Source organism: Rhinolophus ferrumequinum, chromosome 20 (genome assembly GCF_004115265.2).
Source record: "Rhinolophus ferrumequinum isolate MPI-CBG mRhiFer1 chromosome 20, mRhiFer1_v1.p, whole genome shotgun sequence".
NCBI classification, from domain to species: domain Eukaryota; kingdom Metazoa; phylum Chordata; class Mammalia; order Chiroptera; family Rhinolophidae; genus Rhinolophus; species Rhinolophus ferrumequinum.
In genome coordinates this window covers 47320575-47342151 of record NC_046303.1, presented here as the reverse complement: position 1 = coordinate 47342151, position 21577 = coordinate 47320575, and the positions used below count along the sequence as shown (strand labels likewise).

Sequence of the window (21577 nt, the reverse complement as noted above, 5' to 3'; positions counted from 1 at the left end):
TGAAGCCCATTGTTTAAGAAAAGATCTGCATTACAGAGAAGACATCATGCTCAACAGCAAATTTTAACTCCCCATTTCAGAAAAGATGGGTTAATAGAAATATATGTGACAAACGTCTTCAATGTTATATTCCCCAGATAAAAATGGAAATTATAGTTTTTGTGTTTTTATAGTTTTTACATTAAATTATAACCTCTCCATTTCATGATACATCAAATTGATCCTTTATAAATTCTTTATTTCTACCTAAAGAAATTAAACTTTGTAGAAAGTTCAAGACAGAAGTATTAATATTCTGCCTGCAATCATTTTAGCTCAGGAGACTCCATTAAGAAACCCAAATCATGTGTTCCTATTCTCTTTGCTGTGAAACGTTAAAATCTTGAAAGAATTCTTTTAAAATGACTCTGGCAGATTTGTAACTAGGCACTTGCCTTGTCACACAGCCCTCTCTGTATGTCACACTGGGTTCCTGTGAACATTTAGACAGTGGGCCGGATTTCGTGGATATTGCTTCCCAAAATGATTTCATGTGCTGGTGTAGTTCTTGGTTTTTCCAATTTTTATGCCATTTTTCACATGCTGTCTTTTGCCCTACAGTATATATTGGTCCCTCGTGTCTCAAATTCTGTTCTGGCAGAGGACAGTGCACTCGACATGGTTGCAAGTAAGCATTTTAAAATAATATTTATATGTCTCGTTTTTTCATATGTACTTTATATGTTGAAACCACACATCATTTTAATTTGTTTTAATTTCCTTTTTAGGCTTCTGAGGTCTTTTTAAGACCAAAAGTAGAATACTCCAAATGGAATTTAAGTGCAATAGAATATTAAAGTATATTTTATAAGTGGAAGTTGATGAATAAATTTTCTACTAAGCTAAATTGTGAACAAATTTGGCATGCCTCATATAAATTTGTGAACAAATTTGAATTCCTCATAGGTTGATGACTGCTATTTCTGTTACATTCTTCAATATGCTATTTTTCCATAAACTTGTTCTAGTGTTCATGAGTCATATTTTAATTCCCAGCATGCTTTGTGAATGAATTATGAAAATCAGTGCTGTCCCATGGACCCAATGCTAAAGGAAACTGAGTGAGACAAACTTAGCAGATTTGATAAGAAAGTTCATCTTTAAATGTAACTTTGCAATCTTGCTTACATTGGAAAACGCTTTGGGTCTTCAAAATGATGTATTAAGTATTTTACATGATAGTTATGTTGAATATTAGTGTGAAATTATACATAGATAACGTAATGTCTAGTCTCCACCCAGTGCATCATTATGTTTATACCAAGAATGGATGTTCATATTTATTATGTCATTCCCATATTAACATTTAAGTATAAAATATCCTGGAAATTTCTGAAACCACAATCTTTGTTATACAGATAAGTTTTCAACAAAAGATTACCTACTCTGTTTTATCTTGTCCTCCAAACAAAGGGTAATTAATTAAGTAGCCAATTACTTCATTAAGGGAGAACTCACAAAAGTCTTTTGAACCTATTTGGGAATTATATGTATGAGGCAAGACACTTGATAGTACCGAGATTAGAATGTCAGGTTAACTTTTGAACTATATGTCAATTAATTTAATTGATAAAGAAATCATTCTGTACAATGGAAATGTTTTATAAAGTATGTAAAGAATTGAAAAATTCCTATTCATATTTCAAAACGTAATATGTATCTCTGAACTTTTTTTAAAACCACCAATTCCCACCCAGAAACACTGACTCATTATATTTCATTATATGAAACATTGGCTGGCATTTTCTTCAAATTGTTATCTTCATCCATTTTCCATAACCAGGCCATGCTCTTGTTCAATGCATTTCAAATAAAATTAGCATAAGGAGGCCAGACATTTTTGTAATTCCTGAAGTTGTCTTGAAAAGTTTTGTAAAAAAGAAGATCTAAAATGACAGCTACTTTTATTAATGAAAATAGAAAGTGCTATTTCTAAAAGACCTCTCTATAATTACAACAGTTTTACTTCGTTATGTACAGTATCCCTTTTATCATTGAATGGTTTTAGTAAGGCAACCATCTGTGTCACCCACGATGGATGCAAACAGAAATCTGAGCGGCAGTTTTATGTCTGTGAGCATCGTTCTCTTTTGACCCTATCCTGAATAATCATAGCCTTTTCCTCCTTCTGAAGTTTTACAGAATATTTTCATCAGTTGGAACTTTAGGTTTTCTTCCCTGTTTCTGACCATGTTTTATGTAATATTCATTGGCTTTGTTCATTTGTGGTTGAGCTAAATGATTGGCCACTGCATCCTTTTCCAGCAATATGTGCTCTGGCAAGTTTGAGTAAAATTGCCCAGGAAAGAACTTCATAGTCACCTACCACTTATTTCCTTTAAATGGATCCTTGAATTTGGGGCCTCGGCAGCTTTGTGTTCTTCTTGCCTGTGTGTTCCCCTCACCACTACCATTACTTGCTAGCAGGAGTCCACGTCTCCTGCACCCTAACACTTTCTCGCCTGTGTACAATCCCCAGGCCTGGGTTTCTAAACTGACAACTCACTATCCTGATAAGGGTGCCCCTGTTGAGATGCTACCGAGAAGGACAGGGCTCATTAGAAACCTTCCCACACCAGGGGCAGCCATGTCTCTTAACAGTGGGGCCTTTTTTCCTGAACATATAAGTGACCGTGTGTTACATTTAAGGGTGAGTAGATGAACCAGTAGGGGACGTATTTGGAGTCTAGAGAGTCTCAGGTCACTCCTGAAATCACCAGTGTGTCCCACCCTACTGTTTCACTGCAAAGCAAAGGCTGCAAAGGTGTTTTGTTTGCTATCTGATGGAATCCTTATCAGCAGTCTATCCCAATTACGTAACGTTCAATTAAAAATACACTTTCAAAGCCACTAAATGGGAACTACCTCCAATATGAGTCATGTCTAAATGATCACCAGCTCCTCCCCATCACTGGTTCTAAGAAGACATGTTTAAGATACACAGAAATGCATTTGCCCTGAAACGCACTCTGGCAATAGATAATGCTGTCAAGACACCAATTCCAGTTTGTGGCCATAGTCAGTTCCCCAGTGTTAAAATGTGTCCTCTTTAGGTAATTGCTTATCCTTTTAAAAAATTACTTAGCTTTTCAGAGTCTGACTAAGTCAATGAGACAGTATGTGAAAGAAACTGTGTTAGGCTCCATAAAATATTGTCTTTCTTTCCCACTCTATCTCATCTCTAATGCCAAGACAACTCTCAAACGTCACTCTACAGTAGTTCTTGGCATCTTAGCGTCCAACTTCTTTAATAATGTGATGATCACTATAAACCTTCTCCCCCAGAATATCCAATACACATAAAAGTTGGCATTTGATTTCAGCACATTTGTACATGCTATGGACCCTCTCTGAGGCCAGCATAAAGCCCAGTTTCAGCAACTAGTGCTAAAGAGGTAGCTTTCTGAATTATGCCATAATATCATTTCATTGGTACACTTGCTTTATAAAAGGCTTGTTTCAGACTCGAGGAAGTTTTGAATGCCTACCCCCCACCCCACCCAAAAAGACACCGATTTAATTTTATAATTGGTGACATAGTAAATATACTGAGAAAGAAATAGTGCAACAAAAATAATTTGAAACTAATTTCCTGATGAGTAAACTCCTTAAAATATAAGAAGCTTCTGGTATTCAATTATTGAGTAATCTGTGAGGAGTTTTTTCATTGATAGAGGACTCAGGGAGCTCCATGTACATTCTAGTCAGCTAACATAAATACAGGACGTTCTGACATGGCAGCAGGCAGGCTGGGTGTGTGTGTGTGTGTGTGTGTGTGTGTGTGTGTATGTTTCTTGAAGCACTACTAATTTGTGATTCCACTGAGAGGAAACACAGTTCTGCTAAGGACATCTATCTAGGTCAAGCGTGTGTGTACTTATTCCCTTTAAAATGCCAATTTTAATTTGAGATAGTTAAAGATAGATTTATTTTCTAGTCTTTTCCAAATATTTCAAATGATTCCAATCACAAACATGTATTTTTACATTTGTTCTTAGAGGAAATTTATTCTAGGTATCTTATAGAAGTATTTTACTTATGTTTCTTTTACAAGTTTAATGAAATTTATTATGAATAAAATTATATACATATATCTTTTACAAAGATTTTAAGTTGGAAATGTGTGTGAACATAGACCCATTTGCAGATGAAAAGCTGGCATTCGTTGAACATGAGTGTTGAATTATTGTTTTAATCATAAGCTTTTTACAGCAGAACTGAGCAAAGACTGTATTTTTCTGGAATATTTACAGTGAATCCACCCTTATCAAATCTTCAGTTTCAGTATTCTCCAACGACTAATGAGCCTTACTTACCATCCAGTCAAATCCTGGCTTCTGGACTTCCTCCTCCCCAAAGTAGATTCAGGAAACTGAAAGGACCAATAGTTTAAGATTTCATTTCATGGTATTTCTTTCAGGTGTGATCCTGGCTTTTCTGGCCCAGCTTGTGAGATGGCATCCCAGACATTCCCAATGTTTATTTCTGAAAGCTTTGGCAGCTCCAGGCTCTCCTCTTACCATAACTTTTACTCTATCCGTGGTGCTGAAGTCAGCTTTGGCTGTGGTGTCTTGGCCAGTGGGAAGGCCCTGGTTTTCAACAAAGAAGGAAGGCGACAGCTAATTACATCTTTCCTTGACAGCTCACAATCCAGGTGAGTTAAGGCAAGGTGGAATACATACTGAAACCAGACAATAATGATTGAATTTAGATCTATTTTCAATTTTTATGTTTTTTTCCTTTTTGCTGATATATACATACTCCCATTTTTAACCATGATGAGAGGGAGCTTACAGTTTATATAGGGTTAATTTGCCCTAGTTTTTAATAAATTAAAAAGCTCACTGATGACTTTAAGATACAAATGACTGACTAGATTTTTTAAAATATGAAATGTTAGCATCAAAACTGTGTTCTCAAGCCAAGGGCTAGTTAATTATTGATGTAGTTGTATTTATTTGACAGCTTGCACAGGCTGATTAGATTTACCCTACATCTTCCCTTCCCCCAGTGCGTAATAAATAATGCAATAAAGGAAAGACTGGCATTTTAAGTGTGCGTACACAAATCATAGTATACAAATATGTATAAACATACACTCATGTTTGTATGTAGATATGTGTGTATAAAACAGGTACACTGACCTTGTCTTCTACACATATTCACATATCTCAGTGAAATTACATTTTATAAAAGAGGGATGAGTGGAAACCTACAACACTTGGGTGGTTCATTTAAACTTGTTTGAAATGCTTTAAAAGCCAAAATGAACACTATGATTAAAAATGTTTCTGCGCACACTAATTATAGACAATTCACATCTAGGTTTCTCCAGTTCACACTGAGACTGGGAAGCAAGTCTGTTCTGAGCACGTGCAGGGCCCCTGACCAGCCTGGTGAAGGAGTTCTACTGCATTATTCTTACGATAATGGGATAACTTGGAAACTCTTGGAGCACTATTCATATCTCAATTATCATGAGCCCAGGTAGGTGGGAAATCATTTGGAAAAATGATTAGAGTGAGATCTCCTTCCTTGGGAAATCATCATCCACCTGGTGTAAGATTCCAGATATTTTTCCATTGAAAGATGGCAAGAATAAAGATTGATGTGTCTTGAGATGCAAAACTAGCAAGCCACATTCTTCTAATCCTTTGTCTTACTGACTTTTGATAATTTAAATAAATTTATTCTCATATTTTGAAATGTACAACTAAGGGACATAGTCTGATGCCCAGGAAAGAGAAAAATAATTAATATTATTTTTCTTATTTAACTATAGTGTAAGCTATTATATATGATTTTAATATAATACTAAAGTATAAATGCTATTGGTGAACATTTGTTAGCAATATATTATACTATGTTATAATAAATTATATGAGATAATAACTGATATAATATGATAACTAACATGTTGTTAAAGTTTCCATGTAATATAATTAAACAACGGGTACAAAGACATTTTTCTAGCATGTATAGAGTCCCTGACACAGGTGTAGTGTGAGGAGATATTTTAAGTCATTTCTTCAGGCCCCTTCTGTTTTTTCTCTAGCTTATATATTTCATAACATATAGTCACAATGGTGAGATTCAAGTTTTACTTGAAGCAGGGCCATCCTTCAATGTCAGCAGAGTAGTAAGTAATCACCAGTTAGTGGTATAATTTCAGAAGTGTCCAAAGGATCCTCTCCCCTTGTAGAATATTTACTGATTTGCTCACTGAATTTGCTCACCGAATTTGCTCACTGAAATTCGCTTAAAATAGCAGGAAAAGAGGAGAATGGGAAAGTTAAAATACCATTGGCGGAGGTACCATTGTGGCTTACAGTCACAACCAGATATAAACAACTCCCATTATTTGCCTTCCGGGAAGTCCACGTTGATCGTGGGATGATGTGAAAAAGAGTGAGGCTTTGGGCACCGATGTTTGCGTTGGCACCCGGCAGAGAGACGGGGACACTGATGACACTTGACAGACTTGAACATTTTCCTTAAGGCCGTCCCTATGTTTAATTTACAAATTGTTGAGAACTTCTATTTGTGTAGAAAATGAAGTAGCATATAACAGAGGTCACAGTTAACTATATTATGAGTTATGAACATTGAACTTTATAAAGTTTTAAGAACACACCAAATGAGTATTTTCCCTTAAAGGTCAATGTAAAGCTAAACTCAACTTTCTCACTCGGTAGAGACATATGAATCCTAAAGAAATGTTTCGTAGGCTCTCTATAGTGAATGTTACAAAGAAAATTGAACACAAATCAAGGTGATAATAATGCTGAAAACATTAAGAAAATAACACCATCCTAAGTTAACTGCCTAAAGCACAATTTTTCCTAACAAGGATAGACAGCTCCAAAATTCAGTCATCAATCTATATCATGAAATTTAATTAATCTTTGTTGATATGAAAAATAATTACACATTTAATGTGCTATTGCAAAGGTGCATTTAATCTCGCCTGCCATTTGACAGCAACATTTTTCTTCTAAGCAGAATCAAGGTGGCTTTTCAACATTAGGTATATGCATAGCTTGAAAGATTAAGATCAGAGTGGAGATTTTTTCCTTCAAAGAAGTGGGAAGAAGACTTTCGTTTTCTACATACATATGTCTGTCCATGAGACTCTTCTTCCTTCCCTCTTACAAATATTAATAAAAGGTAACATGGCAGAAGTAGAATTTGATACATTTTAGGTGCTAAATTATATTTTATATGATTAATACAAACCATGTAAGTTCTTCATAGGAGTGTTAAGTATGTCTTGATGTCCTTAGCCATTTGCTGTATTTTCTTCAGTATAAATTGCTGCCTGTATTTGCTGTGAATTCCATATTGTTCCTTTCTGTCATGGTGGTTCGAAAATGAAGTGTGATCCATAAATTAGATATGCTAGTTGGCTAACCACTATTACTCCTAGCCAATTTCTAATAATTTGCTTTCCTATGATTCAGCAAATAAAAGAACTCAGCAAATAAAAGAACTCTGTCTGCTTGTTATTTATAAAATTTGAAGTCTGTAAATATATCTAAGTTAATCATTTAATTTAAACCGACCAGAATGTCTTGTGAAATAATTGGTATTTTTATTCATGTAAAACTTTATATCACTGATGAGACTAAAATTATTCTAGATTTTTTCTTAATTATAGAGCTTATTTTTTATTCTAAAATTATTATAAAGCCTAATCTTTTATTATTATTATTATATTTTATTATAAGGAATACATGAGCTTAATACCTACCTGAAAAAGGAAGATTAATACAAAAAGTTCATCTAAGAACCTGGTTTCTCATCTAGAAATATTCTGATCAAATGGTTCCACAGCTATTCTAACCAGCCACTATCATATGCATAGAGTAGTGGAAACACAACTGCAACCCACCCTAGTTGGTCAAGAGCACAGTCTCTAGAGCCATGTTGCTTGGGTCCAGGTCCTGGTATCGTCATTGAAAAGCTACTTAACGTTAGGGAGAATATTTACCTTCCTTGTGTTTCTATATTCAAATCTCTATTGGGATGTACTGATAATATGACCTTTATTCATACAGGAAGAATTTGTTGAGTCCTATTGTGTGTCAGGTGCTCTTCTAGATGCTAAGACACAATAGTCAAAAAAAACCAAAAGAAGTCTTTGACTTTGCCATAAGGATATTATCCCGATTTGACAGATGAAGATGCTGAGGCACATACAAGTACCTTCCCTGCGGCTGCAAAGTTACAAACCAAAGTTATAAACCTGACACACAGTGGGGACCTCACACATGAGTCTGATTATACACAAGAGTCTTCATGTCTCTGCCAGGGAAAATATCAGTCATTTCAACGACTGTTATAACATACACACTTTATTGTTCTTTGAAGTTGCCTCAGAAATTTTACTTTTCAATTCCTACTTTTAAAAATTATGTTAATTTTCATCAGAGAACATAGTAACTGCTTTTAAAATTATTAATACAAAGGAAAATTTTAATTTTCTAATAATGATAATCAAATGATTAAATTAATGCATGATGTTTTCATTGTTGGGGCAATTGGAATATAATTTCTATTTTTTATATTTTACATATTAACATGAATAATATATTTAATATTGAATAAATATTTAGAAAAATTAAGATGAAAATTACTGAAATAATTCAATTTTACTCTTCTAATAAATTCACACTGGTAAAAAAAGTTGGCAGATTGTAGAAGTATTTAAAAAACAGAAATATGTTATAGCTATGTATTTTAGTTTAAGAAGTATTTATTAATTTATATTCCTGTATTTGAATATTAATTTTTCATTATTTAAAAAGTATGTTTTCTCACATTGCGAAAAGTTCTATCAGGTTTTTACTAGTAGTTTGTATAATTAGTGGTGATTTTTCCTGCTAGTCTGCCTATATTTCCCTGTACAAATTACTTAAAGAGAAAATATATATGATTTTTCCATAGCATTCAGTGTGTAAAAAAATACATTTCCAATATGTAATTTAACATTTCTTTCCACAATAATGAAAGATAACATAATGCAAATATGAAAAATCAATCTAATTTCTTGGTAAATCCAGCCTTAGACATTGAAGTTTTTAAATAATGTATTTCTAAGTTATCCAACCAGTCACCTGTCTTAGGGAGTTTTTCTTTGCTCACTAGATAAAAGATGCAGTCCCTTCAGTGTGCATTTACTGCAAACACCTCTCTTGGTGTTTAATTGAACATTGATGGAGACAAATGTTCCACTTGCCATTTGCTTCACATCTCACCTCGTGTATGGGTGTGAGCAGCATGGTTCTGTGATTTATGGAGCTTTCAAGCAGATGTCATTGCAGTGACAATTAATGTATGGTTCCCGGTGCTGTGTACAATAATTGCTCCTGGAAATTAGATATAATTCTTAATTTTCTTCCCCATTTGTCAGATAACGGTGTGGTGTCATAGCCACCGTGACACAGCAAGTGACCTTACACACTATGCTAAACTCATGGGAATAAGAAAGGACCATGATTTCAACCAGCCCCAAACTCTAACATGTGTAACAAGCTGCCAAAGATCCTTTACCAGACAGAGACGAGCCCTGCCACTTTAAGAACTGTTAGCTTTTCCGAGAGCAGATGAGTGAAAGCAAAATCATATTTTTGGATGTGTTTAGAAGACTTTGTTAGAGTCAGACAGGAAATTGGGAATCTCAGAAGAATGTAATAGTGGGGGAACTATTTTTTTAAATACTATACTGCAAGAAAAAAAAAAGAGCCTGCCATAAATGTATTTTAAGATGTCAAAGTAATCTAAATTGTTGCTTTTTTGCTTTAGAATAATCTCTGTAGAATTACCAGATGATGCGAGACAGTTTGGAATTCAGTTCAGATGGTGGCAACCATATCATTCTTCCCAAGGAGAAGATGTGTGGGCGATTGATGAGATTATTATGACATCTGTCCTTTTCAACAGCATTAGTCTTGACTTTACCAATCTTGTGGAGGTCACTCAATCTCTGGGATTCTACCTTGGAAATGTTCAGCCGTACTGTGGCCATGACTGGACCCTTTGGTAAGGATTTCATCTTTGTTCTTCTCCTTATTGTTACAATTTGTATTAAGGATTGGGATGTAAGGAGCATCTTCCGGCTCATCTAGTACTTAGTCATTTATTGGCAAATATTGACTGAACATAAACCATTTAAAAAATCATTATTATGTCTACAAGTAAGCTATCTCGGGAAGGAGGACTAAAAACAAAATACTGATAGATTTAAATAAATACAATATTTCCCCACATTTATTCATCTCAAATTTTAATTTCCCACCATTACATATGAAAACTCCCTTCAGAAAGTATTAATGACTAACATGACTGACATAGTCTCCCTTCATGGAGGCCCTCCATGATCGTAATGATCACTCTAATGGCTATTTTAATAAAATTTCTTATGATTAGTTCTATTTTCGTGCTGTCTTATATAAAGTCCAAGAAGTTTTTCCGTTCCTAATATGTTAAACAGGACCCCCTTTTCAATCCATTTTATCAGCAGTATTGGACCAGTGACTCATCTAGTTAATGTCAGGTGGGGTTTCAAGATTGTGGGGTATCCTAGTCAAGGTACCTTTCATTCTTAGATATTTTCCCCTGAAGGTCATATACAAACTTAATTGTATATTAATTAAACTTAATTATACATTAAGCAGCAAATAAATAATTTAAGACTATGATTAGTACTTCAAGAACATCAGTAGGATGACACAGTAGTGATTAACTAATCAAGGGGTAGCTACTTTCAAAAAGGAGTAGAAGGCTATGTTCAGATAGTTCAGATAGTGAATACGGTACAGTCCACTGATTGGAAAGTGGAAGAACAAGGAAATTCCAGACATGTGAAGATCTGAAGGACGAGCATTCGGACCACAGGCAACTTTGTGGTACAAAGACTCCCAAAACAAGAGTGGCCATGCCGTGTTCAAGGACCGGGAAGGAGGCCCGTGGTGCTGGAGCCCAGATAATGAGGAAGCGAGTGTCAGAGATGTGCAGAGGCCAGATCATGTAGGGCCTTCTAGGCCCAGAAATCCTGGATTAAAACTCAACTCTGCATAATATCGGAACATACAGCTTTCACCACGGTGCATACCACCCCTTTCTGGGTTCCTTTAGGACTTTAAACGTGATTAAGGAATAATTTTCTAAAAGACTTTTACGTTCTATTGAGTCATGGTCAAACCAATTTAATTTCTCTAGATGAATCTCGCGAAAGCTATTCACCGCAATTGTCTCCAGAGAGCGTATCATAAATAACCCATCAGTGACCTTATCATAATTAGAGGTAAATTTTACACACCATTGCACAGAAAATTATCTTTGATGGGAATTGTGCATGGACAGTCACATCTCACACACAGCAGGCGAAAAACTCTAGTATCAAAATGACAGTTAATGAAATGGAAGTATAGCTGATCACTTTTGCTGCAAGCACTGTCAGACTAGATACAATGAAATTTCTATACAACAAAGTATGAAGGTTATTGTGTTTTTCTATAGTTGATAGCCTCAGAGGTTTGTTTTTATGGATATTCTTTCTTGTCCTGGAGCGTTCAAAGAAAATAAAGGTGCAAAGCAAATAAGATACAGAGACGTAAACCAAAATGAGATTTTTTGGAATTTTATGATTCTGAACATTTAAATTGACCTGAATTAACAATAATCGAATCGATCATATACCATTAACTATATCCCCCAAGTTTGTGTAATAGTTTCTTTTTCCCCAGCACTTTTAATACAACAAAGAGTCATATCATGAATGCAAGTCCTGTATCACGTTTATTTTCAAAAATAGTTAACATCTGCTCAAATAAACTCCAAAGTTGCTGAGCATTTTAATTTAACACTTGTGTTGAATGCATGATAACAGCAGTTGAATTTCTGTGCTTTGATCAAAACCCTAAGAACAATATCCTTTCACACAAGTCTGATGAATATTCTTAACCCACCACTGCTTTAATTAGTGGAGATACAGTTACTTTGTGAAAGTACAATCACAATAATTATAGAAAACCATAAGAAAATAGAAATAACTGTACAATCCCTCTGGGTACCTTGAACACCACCAGAGGAGTTTTATTAACAACCACATGTGAGCAATCAGATTTGACTTTCTGATCTTCTCTGAAACAAAAAGGAGTTGTCTTGGTTATGAAACAACAGAAAGTATACTCTGGCAGTGATAATGAGACTAGAAAAACACATTAACCACTTTAATGAGGACATGAAAAATGTTACTGCTTATTAAAATGAAACCACACGGAAGATCTCAAATTGTTCCCATTTTTTTAGCCATTGAGTCAGAATAAAGCCCCTTTTAATGACACTGTTTTCTCTCTGCTACCGTCGAGGAATACATTGTCCAAGTACAATGTGAATGCACTTTAGAAATGTTTTTCATAAATACTTGCTACAATATTGAAATTCAAATGATGGTATTGACCAACTATTTATCATAACGTCCTCATCTTAAAACAAGTTACTTTTTAATGCAAAACCTTTGGAGCATATTATCTTATTAAGTAAAAATTCTTTGAACATGTTCAAATTTGTGGCCTGTGCCCTTCAATGACCTTATTTCTCCCAAGAGAAATTTTGAAATGTATATATGTCTCCACAAATGGCTGGTGTTAAATTAATTATCGTTGGCTTTTCCCAGCTGTGAGTTCATTTGGTTCTCATTTTCTAACTCATGACTTTCCATGAGCATGGATTTTTGTTACTGAGAGTATTCTCCAGGGAAGACTTGGACAATTGCTTTTTCATTAGAAGAACTACAGTCAATATGCTATAAATCACTTTACAGTGTGTCATCTTAGAGCATGTTTTTCTGTGGAGAAATGAATTGCTTTTAATTATTTGTAGTACTGTCCTTCATCCATATATATGATATCTCAAATCAGAACCTCTGTCTGTTTTATGTTCTAAAAATAGTCTTTAAAATCTCTTAAATGTATTTTAAGATCACTAAGGGAATAATTTTAATTGAGATTTATTAAAGATTATCTGACATACTGTTAGTGATAATACCAAGGGACATTTACATTCCTCGGTCCTATTTAATAGACTAGCTAGGTACAGGGGTGAAAAGGACATTGCTGTCATATTATGCAGGGTTTTGGTTTCAACTGTGAAGAGATGGTTGTTAGAGCATATTAGTATTTGCAATTGGTTTTACTAAGAGAGATAGTTTTCTAGACAAGCAAAAGCTAAAGGAGTTCAATACCACTAGACAGATTTTACAAGAAATGTTAAAGGAAGTTCTTCAAGTTGAAAAAAAGGTACTAATTAGTACTAAGAAGACATATGAAAGTATAAATCTCACTGGTGAAAGTAAATTTTAGTTAAATTCAGAATACTTTAATGTTGTAAATGTTGTAACAGTGGTAGGTAAATCACTTATAAATATAGTATGAACGTTAAAAGGCAAAAGTAGTAAAAACAACTATAAAATAATTTGTTAGTAGATGCACAAGATAAAAAGATGTAAATTGTGACATCAAAAACATAAAATATGGAGGGAGTAAAAATGTATAGCTTTAGTATGCATTCAAACTTAAGTTGTTACCAGTTTAAAGTAGACTGTCATAACTATAAAATACTTAATACAAGCCTCCTGGTAAGTACAAAGTAGAAACCTATAGTAGATACAAAAATGATAAAGAGAAAGGAATCTAAGCATAGCACTACAGAAATACATCAAATAACAAAAGAAAAGAGCAAGAGAAGGAGAAAGGAACAAAAGAATTACAAAATAGTCAGAAAACTATTAACAAAATGGCAATAGTGAGTCCATACCTAGAAAAAATTACTTTAAATGTAAATGGACTGAATGCTCCAATCAAAAGACATAGATTGGCTGGCTGGATTTTTTTAAAAAAGGGGTGGGATAACTCAACTATATGCTTCCTACAAGATATTTCTGCTTTAAGAATGCATACAGACTGAAAATAAATGGATGGGAAAAGATATTCTATACAAATGGAATCCAGAAGAAAGCAGAGGTAGCGATGCTTATATCAGATGAAATACACTTTAAAACAAAGACTCCAATAAGAGACAGAAAATCATAGTAAAATGATAAAGGAGTCAATCCAACAAGAGGATATATAAATATTTATGCACCCAACATAGGAACACCTAAATACATAAAGCACATATTATCAGACCTGAAGGGAGAAAAAGACAGCAGTACAATATCAGTAAGGGACTTCAATACCCCACTTCCAATAATTGATAGATCATCAGTTAGAATATCAATAAGGAGACATTGGACTTAAACAACACATTGGACCAAACGGAATTAACAGACATTAATAGAACATTGCATTCAAAACCAGCAGAACCTATTCTTTCCAAGTATACGTAGAACATTCTCCAGGATAGATCATATTTTAGGCCACAAAACAAGTCTTAGTAAATTTAAGAAGACTGAAGTCATATCAAGCAAGTTTTCTAACCATAATGGCATGAAACTAGAAATCATTACAAGAAGAAAACTAGAGAATTTACAAGTATGTGAAGATTAAAGAACATGCTACTGAACAACCAAAGGGTCAGAAAATCAAAAGAGAAATCAAAAAATATCTAGAGACAAATAAAAATGGAAATACAACATAACAAAACATGTGGGATAGAGACAAAGCAGTTCCAAGAGAGAAGTTCATAGTGATGAATGCCTACATTAAGAAACAAGGAAGATCTCAAATAAACAACCTCACTTTACACTTCAAGTAGTTAGGTAAAGAACAAACTAAGCACAAAGTTAGTAAAAGAAAGAAAATAACAAAGATATGAATGGAAATAAGTGAAATGAAGGCAAAAAAAGATAATAGAAAAGATCAATGAAACCAAGAGCTGTTTTTTTTAAAAAATGAAACTGACAAATTTTAGCTAAATTTACCAAGAAATTTAAAAAGAGGACACAAACAAATAAACCCATAAATAAAAGAGGAGACATTGTAACTGATACCACAGAAATACAAAGGATCATAAGAGACTACTATGAATAATTAATTATATGCCAACAAATTGGATAACCTAGAAGAAATGGGTAAATTCCTAGAAACGTACAACCTACCAAGACTAAATTGTGAAGAGTTGGAAATCTGAACAGACCAATTACTAGTAAGGAGATTGAATCAGTAATCAAAAACCTCCGAACAAAAAAAAAAAAAAAACCAGGACTAGTAAATTCTACCAACATTTGCTAGTTGGCTTCACTAGTAAATTCTACCAACATTTACAAAATAATTAATATCAATTCTTCTCAAAATCTTCTAAAAAATATGAGAAGGGAACACTTCCAAACTCATACTAGAAGGACAGCATTACCCTGATAGCAAAACCAGACAAGAACACCACAAGAAAAGAAAATTACAAGCCAATATTCTTAATAAACATAGATGCAGAAATCCTCAACAAAATATCAACAACCTGAATTCAACAATACATTAAAAACATCACATACCATGGTCAAGTGGGATTTATTGCAAGAATAGTTCAGTATTTGCAAATCAATTCACATGATACACCATATAACAAAATGAAGGATAAAAATCATATGATCATTTCAATAGATGCAGAAAAGGCATTTGACACAATTCAACATCCATTTGTGATAAAAACTTACAACAAAGTAGGTATAGAGGGAACATACCTCAACATAGTAACATACCTCAACATATACGACAAGTCTACAGCTAACATTATACTCAGCGGTGAAAAGTTGAAAGCTTGTCCTGTAAAATCGAGAAGACAAGGATGCCTACTATCACCACTTTTATTCAACATAGCACTAAGAGTCCTATCCAGAGCAATTAGGCAAGAAAAAGAAATAAAAGATTTCAAATCAGAAAGGAAGAAATTAAACCATTTCTATTTACAGATGACATGATGTTAGATATAGAAAACCCTAAAGCCTCCACCGAAAGTGTTAGAACTAATAAACAAATTCAGCAAAGTTGCAGGGTACGAAATCAGTACGGGCATTCCCCAATTATTACACTTTGCTTTATTGTGCTTTAAAAATACAGCATTTTTTATAAGACCCTCCACCAGCAAAAAAATTACAACTCACTGAAGACTCAGTTAGCATTTTTTTAGCAATAAAGTGTTTTGTAATTAAGATATGCACATTTTTAGACATAATGCTGTTGCACACTTAATAGACTATAGTTTAGTGTAAACTTTTATATACACTGAAAAAAAATATGTGGCCCACTTTATTGCAATATTCACTTTATTGCAGTATTTGGTCTGGAACCAAGCTTACAACATAGCTCTGAGGTATGTCTATATACAAAATTCAGCTGCATTTCTAAACACTAGTGATGAAATAACAGAAAAAGGAATTAAGAAAACAACTTCATTTACAATTGCATCAAAAAGAACAATACCTAGGAATAAATTTAAACAATAGGGTGAAATAACTGTACACTGAAAACTGTAACAAATTAATGAAAGAAATGAAGAAAATACAAATACATATAAATATACTTTATGTTTGTGGATTGGATGAATTAATATTGTTTAGATGTTCATACTACCCAAAGCAATCTATAGATTCAATGCAATGCCTATCAAAATTCCAATGACATTTTTCACAGAACTATAACAAGCAGTCCTAAAGTTTGTACGGAACAACAAAAGACCCCGAATAGCCAAAGTAATCTTGAAGCAAAGAAAAAAGCTGAAGACATCACACTTCCTGATTTCAAACTGTATTAAAAAGCTATAGTAATAAAAATAGTATGGTTTTGGCATAAAAATAGACACATAGATCAATAGGAAAGAGAACAGAGAACCCAGATATAAACCCACATATATATAGTCAATTAATTTTTGACAAGAGAGCCAAGAATATACAATGGGAAAAGGACAGCCACCACATGCAAAAGAATGAAACTGGACCACTATCTTATATCATATACAAAAATTAACTCAAAATACATCAAAGACTTGAATGTAACACCTGCAACCATAAAACTCCTGGGAGAAAACATAGGTAGTAATTTTATTGACATCAGTCTTGCCGATGATTTTTTGGATTTGACACCAAAACAAAGGCAACAAAAGTAAAACAAGTGGAACTACATTAAACTAAAAAGCTTCTGCACAGGAAAGGAAACCATCAACAAAATGAAAAGGCAACCTCTGGAATGCAAGAACATATTTGCAAATCATATATCTCAGAAGGTGTTACTATCCAAGATGTGTCAAAAAATCATACAACTCAATTGACAAAAAAAAAAAGAACAAGCAACCCAATTAAAAAATGGGCAGAAGATCTAATAGACATTTTCCCAAAGAAGACATACAAATGGCCAATAGGTACATGAAAAGGTGCTCAGCATCACTAATCATTAGGGAAATGCAAATCAAAACCACAGTGAGATATTACTTCATACCTGTTAGAATGGATATCATCAAAACAACAAGGGATAACAAGTGCTGCCAAGGACACGGAGAAAAGGGATTTCTTGTGCACTGTTGGTGGGAATGTAAATTGATGCAGTCACTATGGAAAACTGGAGGTTCCTGAAAAAAAAAAAGTAGGACTACCATATGATCTTGAAGCAAAGAAAAAAGCTGAATTCTACCTCTAGGTGTATATCTGAAGGAAACGAAATCACTATCTCAAAAAGATATGTGCACCCTTGTGTATATGGCAGCATTATTTCCAAGACATGGAAATAACCTAAGTGTTTATCGATGGATGACTAGATAAAGAAAATGTGGTATATTTATACAATGGACAAATGTTCAGCCATAGGAAAGAAAGTCCTACCATTTGTGACAACATGGATGGAACTTGAGAAAAAACAAACTCATAGATACAGGGAGTAGATTGATGGTTACCAGAGGTCGGGTGAGAGTGAGCAAAATGGGTGAAGGTGGCCAAAGGGCAGAAACTTCCAGTGATAAGATACATAAGTTTGGGGGATGTAATGTACAACATGGTGAGTACAATTAACAATACTGGATTATATATTTGAAAGTTGCTAAGACAATAGATCTTAAAAGTTCTCATCACAAGAAGAAAATATTTTGTAACTGTGTGAGGTGATGGACATTAGCTAAACTTATTGTGGTGATCATTTTGCAATATATACATATATCAAATCATTATGCTGTACACCAAAAACCTATACAATGGTATGTAGCAATTATATCTCAATAAAACTAGAAAAAATAATTAAAGTAAAAAATAATATGAAATAAGAAAAACTATAGTTTTTATTTATCTTTAATGGTGCTTAAGGAAAAGCAGATTTAAGTAAAAGAAGATTTAGAGGTAAATATGATGCAGAAGTGTTGAAATGGCCTGCTAGGTACTTTCATAGGCATGGAAATAGAAAGTACTCATTCCTTGTTATGTCCAATTTTTTTTTCAATTGAAGTTCTCTTGTTTTTCTTTATGTAAGTAAATCACTAGCCCTAGTCATGTTAGGGTTGTTTTTTCCTTAGAGGAATTTCTGAAAAGAAGCAGCGAAAGTAGACGGAAAGTAAAAGAGCAACATGCAAGAATTGAAATTAGCTGTGAATGACAAAACGCATGAGGAAAAAAGGGTGACATTGTGTGCTATGTAATGTGATGGGAGGATTTTGGAAGCCTCGTTTTTTCACACCAACCCCCTGCAGCATTGTCAGCTCTGGAGGTGTGGGAAAGCAGAGGTGTAAAAGGAGGAGCACAGCTGCAGGGTGGGTGGCCCAAGTCAGAGGACATGAACAAATGACTACATATCCAGGATATTAAAAAAGCATACGTTCATATTTCATGTGGCATCTATAAGCATTGACAAGGAAAAGAGTTTATGTATTTTTATGAGAAGCTAGAGTCACTTAGGGGGAAAAATCCCAGGCTAAGGATTTAGAAAGCCTGCTTATCTCATAACATAAATACAATGCACTTGCAAGAAGAGGTAGAAATAGTACTGTGGCTCTGTTAACAATTAAAGAAATTGAAACTGAGTGATGAGTGGAAATGTGTTTTAAGATATACAAGAGGAGCTCTAAAGTAGTTGTTAGACACTTCTAGGTTATAAGAACCATTAGGAATCAATAATAATGTGCAGTGATGGATAACACAAAAAGATTTCTAACCAGCTGCTCTGGAGAAACCCCTTCGGAGCTCATGCTTGCACAGACATGCATATGTGGGGACATCAGGCCTACAGGAGGATCCGATTCTTGTTTAGGAAGCAATGGGCCTAACACTTTTCACGAGGGTCTACCTTTCCTTCTGCCACTTTTTCCTTAATTTTTTTTAAATAGGAAGATGCATTTGAACAGCTTAAGAACAAAGAGTCGTTGCTGCATGCAGATCTTTATTCCTTTGGACTGGTCTCATGAAACTAGTCAAGGAGTTTGCCCAATGGTAACATAAGGAATGTGTCACTGGTAAACAGCAATAAGGAGAGGTCGGGTTACTGCCCAGCAGAAACTGTAGACAACCCTGATCCCTTAGGTTCTGGAAAAAAAAACAATTCCCGGCTCTCCCTTTATGAGATGAATCTACCTATAGAATAAAAATAATAGCCAAGTAAATTTCTTTGGGATTTTTCTTTCATTGAACATTATCTATAACGTATATAGAAATTTTGTCAGTTTAAATAATTTATAAGTAAGCCTGGAGTATTCTTGGGATTATATTTTTATAAAGACTGTTTAAAAGAACAGTAAATCAACTTAAACTGTGCTGCTAAAGGAAGTCAGTTGGGGTGAGCTGGCTCCCAAGAGCCACTTTCACTATTATTTCCCAGTAAATGATCATCCTAAGAAGCTTAGAAGATACATAGTGTAAGTATATTGAGTGACAAACTGAAAAGTCACTATTATTTTCAACAACTATGAAAAGAGTGTTTTCAGTACCCAGGCCTCTATAAGACTGGCAATATGATTGAATATATCCCCAAATAGGTTGGTCAATGACTTTCTAAAATGAAGTCTATTTATTAGGCTTTTTCATCATGAAGATTTTAGTACCTGAAATTTTTTATTCATTGATAAACTAATTTATCCACTCAACTGTTTATTGATTGCACAGTAGGCACAATTTGTGCTGGAGGTATAGCAGCTGGTATTGAGATGGAGATAGAAAAGTCCTTTGTGGAACTTATATTCTAGAGGGGAACAACAATATACAAACTCATAATATAAGATTTCACATAGTGGTAAGTGCTGTGAGGATAAAGGAACGGGGTACTGGCTGGCACAAGTGAAGAGTGAGACTGTTTTAGCTAATGATCAGGGAAGCCCTCCTGGAAGGCCCCGGGGAGAGACCACAATGATGAAAAAGAGACCTGGGTGACAATGAGCATGGAAAGCATTACAGGCAGGGAGAATAGCCAAGGCCCTGAGGCAAGCAAGGGACCAGATTATGTCAGACCCTTATAGAGCGACATAAAGATTTTGGATTTTCTTCTAAGTGTTATGGGAATCCAGTAAATAATTTGGAGCAGAGGAATGAGGTGATCATACTTACATTTTACAAAATTGTAGCTGCTATGTGGAGAATAGATAGTATAAGTTAACAGGAGAAGCCGTGGGAGGTGCTCAGCTCAGAGGCTAATAGTGTCACCTGCATGTGCCTATAATGGTGCTCAGAATAGGGTGATAGCAGTAGATTCATGTACCACGTGAAGATAGATGCTGGAGGCCACAGTCTTAGGACCTGCCGAAGGAATGGATAAAGTAGCCATGTTCTAAGACTCATTTCCTGTTGATGTGCAGACAGTTGACTTTTGAGTCATTTATTTCTCCAGAGCTGGATTTCCCTAAATAGCTCCCTTTGAACCAAGTAGCTAAGTGAGATTTCAGAAGTAAAAGAACATACCACTAAACAAATTAATAAAAGAAGTCTCCATTTGATGATTTAGATTCATGGCATGTCTGGCTCGTTGAAACAGAAATACAATAGACTGAGACAATTACTTCCTATGGACAGTGGTCCACAGAATCGCCATGGTAAACCCTGGGTCACCTGGCCTGATCGGCCTCTCCTGTCTCCCTGCCTTTCACTCAGTCTACCCCAACCACATTGGCCTTCCTTCTGCTGCCCCAATAAGCCAAGCTCTTTCTTCTCGCGGTATCTTTGCATTAGCTATACTTCTTCCTGGAAAGTTCTTTCTTAGTCATTTTGGGTACAGTGTCGAAAGCTGCCCAGGGGACTGGAAAAAGTCCAAGGGCTGGAAAATGAATAATATCTCAAAAATATAAGAATATTGCAAAAATAAAATTAATAAAGTATAATTAGATATCTACAAAACGTCAATTTCATTAATTGCTAAATTTAAATACTCATAAAAACTCATGGCATTAGAAATAATCTTTGAGTAATGCTGACAAAATGAAAATAATGCTGAGAAATCACAGCCAAATGTATATGACATGCATTATTAGGAGCCAAATAAAATTTAAAGGCAAAATTTTAAAATCCACGTGAAAGTTTTGCAACAAAAACATACATATTTAATGTGGGACATGGTGCATTTTAATGTTGGCTATGATGTGTGAA

At 34.5% G+C, this 21577-nt stretch overlaps 1 protein-coding gene across 1 annotated transcript in view; it reads left to right on the top strand.

Moving 5' to 3' along the window:
- The window catches only part of RELN (reelin), a 496978-nt gene that overhangs the window by 327260 nt on the left and 148141 nt on the right, over nucleotides 1–21577 (top strand). Inside the window, 4 exon segments of the mRNA XM_033088143.1 lie at nucleotides 601–667; nucleotides 4460–4693; nucleotides 5365–5526; nucleotides 9844–10080. Coding sequence (XP_032944034.1) covers nucleotides 601–667; nucleotides 4460–4693; nucleotides 5365–5526; nucleotides 9844–10080 — 700 coding nt within the window.